The sequence below is a fragment of the Engraulis encrasicolus genome, chromosome 14, assembly GCF_034702125.1.
Source record: "Engraulis encrasicolus isolate BLACKSEA-1 chromosome 14, IST_EnEncr_1.0, whole genome shotgun sequence".
Lineage (NCBI taxonomy): Eukaryota > Metazoa > Chordata > Actinopteri > Clupeiformes > Engraulidae > Engraulis > Engraulis encrasicolus.
Genome location: NC_085870.1, coordinates 4410460 through 4417117, shown reverse-complemented (window position 1 = coordinate 4417117; position 6658 = coordinate 4410460). Strand labels below are relative to the sequence as shown.

General features: G+C 45.7%; 1 protein-coding gene across 1 annotated transcript in view; it reads right to left on the bottom strand.

The window, feature by feature from the left end:
* Positions 1-6658, bottom strand: part of matn4 (matrilin 4) — a 36341-nt gene continuing 29683 nt past the window's right edge. The window contains exons 17-20 of the mRNA XM_063216303.1: positions 5788-6103; positions 4523-4675; positions 3302-3406; positions 1-491 (exon numbers count right to left, since the gene is read on the bottom strand). Of these exons, the coding sequence (XP_063072373.1) occupies positions 433-491; positions 3302-3406; positions 4523-4675; positions 5788-6103 (633 nt within the window). The 3' untranslated portion in view covers positions 1-432. The remainder of the gene's footprint in view (positions 492-3301; positions 3407-4522; positions 4676-5787; positions 6104-6658) is intronic.

Here is a 6658-nt window from a genome sequence, read left to right as displayed (position 1 = left end):
CTCCTCTCCTCTCCACACTTCTCACAGTTAAGTCCCCATAACACAAGCAAATCACACAAATCCCATCATCTCACTTCCCAAACGGCTGCAAAGGAGTATACAAAGAAGAATGGAGGTGACAGTGACATCACAGAGAAGACCAAGCTCGCTCACTCGCTCGCTGCTGAAGACTGGAGTCAGGGTGGAGTGGGGTGGGGTGGGGTGGTGTCACGTTATAGAGGGTCACCCTGGTTCCGTTCCATTCTGTTAGTTAGTCTGTCTGTCTGTCTGTCTGTCTGTACGACTCCTTAGTGCAGTGGAGAGAGAGAGTGTCTGTGATGAGTGACGGGACTTCCTTCTTTATATTTTCCTGATTGTCTGGGGACGAACAAAGCAGGGTCACGGTTGACGGTTGGTGGTATAGGTAGGTGGTGACGGGAGTTTGTGCTTTTTTTATTTCCTGGTTAGCAGCTGGTTCTCCAGATCTTCCAGTCGGGCGGTCATCGTCGACAGTGGAGGTTTAGAGTTAAGGAACCATAGCAGAGATTCTTTATTTTTTTTATTTCTCTCTACTCTCTCTGACCATAGCTTGTGGTCATGGAGGACAGTTAAAAAAAAGTGGAGAAGACGCGCTCACACTGTCGCCTAAATAGGCTGATTTTAACAGTTCTTAACTGGGTGCTGCATCCCACAAAAAACGTAACTGAATGAATGAAACGAAGGACAGCACTCTTCAGATTTCTTCTTTGTTTATTCGCCCACAAACGTTTCGGGCAGAGCCCTTCTTCAGCGTGTAATGGGTGCAAACGCCATTACACGCTGAAGAAGGGCTCTGCCCGAAACGTTCGTGGGCGAATAAAGAGTGCTGTCCTTCGTTTCATTCAGTCATGGAGGACAGGACAGGACAGGACAAACACACACACAGCCTATTGTGCAAACACAAACCTCCCTCCCTCATACACTTGTACTATATCTGTTATGCATCAAACCGTATTTGTAGCAGGCAAACTTGATGAGGATTGACAGCGGTTAGAAGGAGTCCCTTGCCCACAACGCACTGTATTGTGCTCACTCTCACCACCCCGACCACCCCTCCAGTCACTGTCAATTACAACAAAAACAAACGGTCAGACTCGGTTAAAAAAGCAACTACACCAACCAACAACAACACTGTGTAAATTGTTCTCCAAGAGACATTCTCTTGCCCGGCCTGCCTGCCAGCCTGCCTGCCTTCGCAACATCTGTTTCTCGATTCGGATGCTTAGGACAAGGAGCCCTTCTCTCTCTCTCCACTTTGATGAATGAGGGCCAGTGAAAGATTATGGGGCTGTGGGTATAGGTGCGTAGGTGAGGTGGTGGGTAGACTCCGGGAGTCACGCGTGACTTCACAGGGGCTCATTGAAGCCCCCTCTGCTCTGCTCTGTCGGAGGGGAAGCCTGGCTTCCTGTGAAGCTCCCTGCTCAGCAGCAGCAACATACAGTAGCCAGGGAAGACCATAGGGGGGTTGACAAACAGGTCAGTTGTCCAGGGCCCGGGGAAGAGAGAGGGGTCCAAACTAAACCCAAACTTGGGTACTCATTACATGTTATGTATTGGGTGGTGGGTGTCTGTCTTTTCTAGAGATGCACCGGATCCGGTTCCGGTTCCGGATCCGGCAGGATAATAGGGTTTTTCACAGGATCCGGGTCCAGCAGGATCTTAAGCAGTGGATCCCGTATCCGGCATGTTACCTAAAAATCAGAGAGTGGTGCATCTCTAGCCTAGGCTTTTCAGTCAGTCTTTCACAACCCCAATCACTGCATGAAGTGAAAGCCCTTTGGAAGTGGCTGTTGCAGGCAGTGTGGCAATAAGCCAATGATTCTAAAAAATAGTTTGAGCCAACGTAATAAAAAGGGCCGAGTGTGTGCGAGTGGACTATATGTTTCAACCCTTTCGTAGGATCCGGTATCCGGTATCTGGTTCCGGATCCGGCAGGATCTTGAGCAGTGGATCCAGTATCCGGCAGGATCCTAAAAATCAGGATCCGATGCATCTCTAGTCTTTTCAGATGACTTTCTCCTGGGCCTGGCAAAAGCTTTCAGTGATCCTGAACCCAGCCCCTCTACTCCTCAGAGCTGTGGGCTACAGGAGGCTCACCAACCAAAGGGGGAGCCCTGACAGAGGTCAGAGGTCAACTACAGAAGAGCTGCCCCCGTTCAAAAATAATATGTAAGGATGGGGCAAACTGCCATAACATACATAAATACATACGTTTTGGACTTACCTTGGAAATGGAAAATGTAGGCTACCCTTGCAGGTAACGACCATTTCAGGCCAATTTTGTTACTTTGACTGAAAACGAGGAAGCGTAAAGACATGGTGGTGGAGAGGTGACACAGGGGTGCTGTTTCCATGTAGCAGCATATTTTTATATGTGGGTATTTTTTCTGCTGTTTAGGTGGAAACTGAGCAACATGGGGATAAAAATAAAAACTCCATTGTAACAGGTACATTTTAGCCCACTAACTGGGATATTTGTAAAGCAGGATTTTTGATATGTGGGTTTTAAAGCTCTGCTTATGTGGAAACGGAAGGCCGAAAACAATGTAACCAGGAGAAAAAAACATCCACATTTAAAAAATATCCTGCTACGCGGAACCAGCTCCTAATGTGTAGGTATGTAAAAGCCTGAGTGATGGAAGGTTATGGTGACCACTGAACTACAATGGACCATGTTGGACGATACAGTGTACAGCACAGCTTTGACTTTTTGTATTCCACTATTGGAGTGGACCTGCACTACCCCACAAGAACACACACACACACACACACACACACACACACACACACACACACACACACACACACGCACACACACGCACACACACACACACACACACACGCACACGCACACGCACACGCACACGCACACGCACACACACACACACTGTACCAGGGACTGCACCTACCTGCACTACCTCAGTCCTGGAACATACACACACTATTGCTGCTGTCACTGTTATTATTTCTAGTATTGTAATGTCTACACTCTATTTTTATCTTATCTTCTGTTTACATGTTCAATGTTAATGTTAAATGTTAAATGTTTATTTGTACTCTATTTATTATTGACCACTTATTGTTACCAGTCCATCAGTGTTATCTGTCATGTCTTGCACTTTATCTCAGTCTGTAATATGTCAGTCTTGTATATGTCTGTCCTGGCATGGTATAGAGAGAAAACGTAATTTCATTTTCCCTTGTATGCCTTGCGCAAATGAAGAAAGTGACAATAAAAGCTGACTTGGCTTGACTTGACTTGATGGGTTTTGATAAAGGATATGTTTGGCGTTTAGCGTTTCCAGGGCTGCCATTGTAGCCTGCTGGAACTCCACTAGGCTCTCACAAGCACACGGATCCTTCACCTCAATCTCCCCCTGGCTCTCCTCTGTGGAGGAAAACCACACACGCACGCACGCACGCACGAACGCACGCACACACACACACACACACACACACACACACACACACACACACACACACACACACACACACACACACACACACACACACACACACACACACACACACGTGCACACACACACGTGCACACACAAGAGACACAAACAGTTAATCTCCATCAAATTTTGATTTTCCATAAATACAACCATAATATAATATAATTACAGAAGTGATGATTTTTGCCAAAGGTGCAACATAAAAGGACAATTTGTTTTCAAAACTCGTATGACCCTTTATCTCAAAGACAGTGGCTTCCACTTTTTTCCTTTTCTCATTCCTTAGAACTCCTAGACACTAGGTGGCGCTAAAGAACTAGTTTTACTGTATTTAAAAAAATGCAAGAACCATGTTGTTTCCCAATGACTACTTACTACTGTCCCATATGAGTTACACTCTGAGGTATTACTGATAGTAAGGAAGTGGTTTAAAAAACAAAAAAGGACGTCGTAGAGACAGCATTTAGGAGCTGCTGTCTGATTAAAGGATGAATTGCTGTTCAGATTTACGTAGCATCTTACTGCAGATTGGGTCGCCGGCAGGCCTATTCACTATTTGCTGAAAATACTGAACTACATCATAACAACGTTGCTATGACATTATGAGAGCCTTAAAGTGATACTGTCCCATTTTTGGAAATAAGCTTATTTTACTCCTCCCCTTGAGTTAAAAAAAAGGTTTTGACCGTTCTCCTGCACTTTCAACTGTTCTCTGGGTATGACAGTGCAAATTTTACCTCCATGCTAGCAGTTAACATTGAGTCCTATGAGACCAGCTCGCGGCTGACTGGTCTCATAGGACTCAATGTTAACTGTTAGCTTGGAGGTAAAATGTGCACTGCCATAACTAGGAAACAATTGGAAGTTCAGGAGAACGGTAAAAGCCTATTATTTAACTCAAGAGGAGGTGTAGAATAAGCTTATTTCCAAAAATGGGACAGTATCACTTTAAGAAACATATTAAGATGTAGCCATTACAATTTCAGCGACAGTAGGGTTATATCATAGGCTCTGCGCTAAGGGGTTAACCGCTGATGATGACTGACCTGCACAGACGTTGAGTTTCAGGTTTTCTGCGATCTGGTTGATGGCCGTGAAGTCTGCTGAGTAGAAGAAGTGTTTGTCCGCGGGCTCGGAGGCGATCTCACGCAGCTCATCCTCCACAGCCTTGCCAACGCCCACCGCATACATGGTGATACCTGCGGAAAACAAAACACGAATCATAAATCATCACTGAAATGAAATGTTAAAGGGACACTGTGCAGGAAATGGTCAAAAAAGGTACTGCAACTATGCTGCTCATTGAAACTGGGCTGCCTAGTGCCAAATTTGATCTTTGCATGAAAGTTTACTAAGTAATGAACAAATATTTTCTAGTATGGTCCAAGTACAGTCATTTTTGCAGCTAAAAATGGCTATTTTTGGAAATTCAAAATGGCGGACCATGGAGAAGATCCCCCTTTTCATGTATGAAAAGTGCAATTTTTCCAGTCATAATGAATACTTAGAATTTGATGCTGGTGGTAAGTATTCATGAAAAAGGTAACATTAGTGAATGGGCAGCATGAATTCTGGAAATAAACAACTAAAAATGTCACACAGTGTCCCTTTAAAAATGCAAATTTAGACCCTGCCATGGCGCTAGCAGTAGGGCACTATGCAGCTGACCCGGGATTGATTCCCGGCCCGGGTCCTTTGCCGGGCCTCACCCGGCCGTCTCCCTCTCCCAACTCACTTCCTGTCTCACCTGACTTTCCTCTCTGATAATAAACAATAATAAAAATACTTAAAAAAATGCAAATGTAAGTCTACCAGTGTGCGGACAACAACTTTCTGTCTATATTAAGCAGGGGTGGGGAACCTTTTTCATTCGAAGGGCCACTTCAAATTCATTCGAGGGCCGTGAAAGTCCTCCGAGGGCCGATTATGAACACAATCCAGGATTTCCCCGTGCACTTTAGGCCTATATTGAAGGCAGCTACCTTTAAAACAGTCCCCACATTCTCTAGGACCCCTGAATATAACTAACTGAATTGTATTACAAATGTAATTTCTAATATACCTTTATATAATACGTCACATTTCATGTGAAGCTGCATAACATTAAAATCATATGGGGGCCCAGATAAAACGACCTCAAGGGCCGCAAACGGCCCTCGATACAGAGGTTCCCCACGCCTGATATAAAGCATCACTAACGTGGAATAAAACATGACTTTATACATGACTGACAAGAGACTGCTTTTCAAACGCTTTGGATAAGAAGAGTGCCTTGTACTCCTTCCCTCCTTTTTTTGACGACAACCCTTACCAGCCTCCTTGGCCTTCTTGGACCACTCGGTGATGTCGTCCTGCGAGCGTCCGTCGGTGAAGACCAGGCCGACGCGCGGGATGTTCCTGGCGGGGTCGCGGGCGCCCTCTGCTGGCGAGAAGCTGTTCTCCACCATGTGCTTGAGGGCCAGGCCCGTCATGGTGCCCTTCTCCATGTACTGCACGTTCAGCACCGCCGCCTTGATCTCCTCCGCCGTCTGGTACATGCTGAGCGGGAACTCGGTGCGCACCCGGCTCGAGTACTGCACCAGGCCGATGCGCGTGCCGTGCACAGACACGTCCAGAGAGTCCACCACCTACAGAACAGAACGAATCATCGAACGAATCAGAACATCATAAGACATTAAGACTGCGCTGTACTGTACTTCCTAAAACAACTAGAAAAGTTCAAGGGAGTCCACGACCTAAAGGCACGAGAGAGACTTCGTAGTCCATTAGGACAGTGTTTCTCAACCTTTTTTTAGGCGAGGCACCCTTTCAATTCATGAAAAATTTCAAGGCACCCCAAACCAACAAGCCGTAACATGGCATCGCATCCGATACCACACAAGCTTAGAAAAGTAACACATTTGGAGACGTCACACGACCTACGTTCGAAGTTGCAGCTGACTGGGGCGAACTATATTTACTTTATTGTGCGTAATTGGCAGATGAAAGATTCCACTGACTAGCATTAACTTATCAATTTAGACAAATATGTATTATATTAAATAATTTATTCATCAGCCACGTTTCCGTGGCACCCCTGAGGGGGGCCTGCGGCACCCCTGTTGAGAAACACTGCATTAGGACACTGTTATGTATACAAGTAACATTGTTTGGAGCCACAGGCAAATCACATAGGCCAGTGT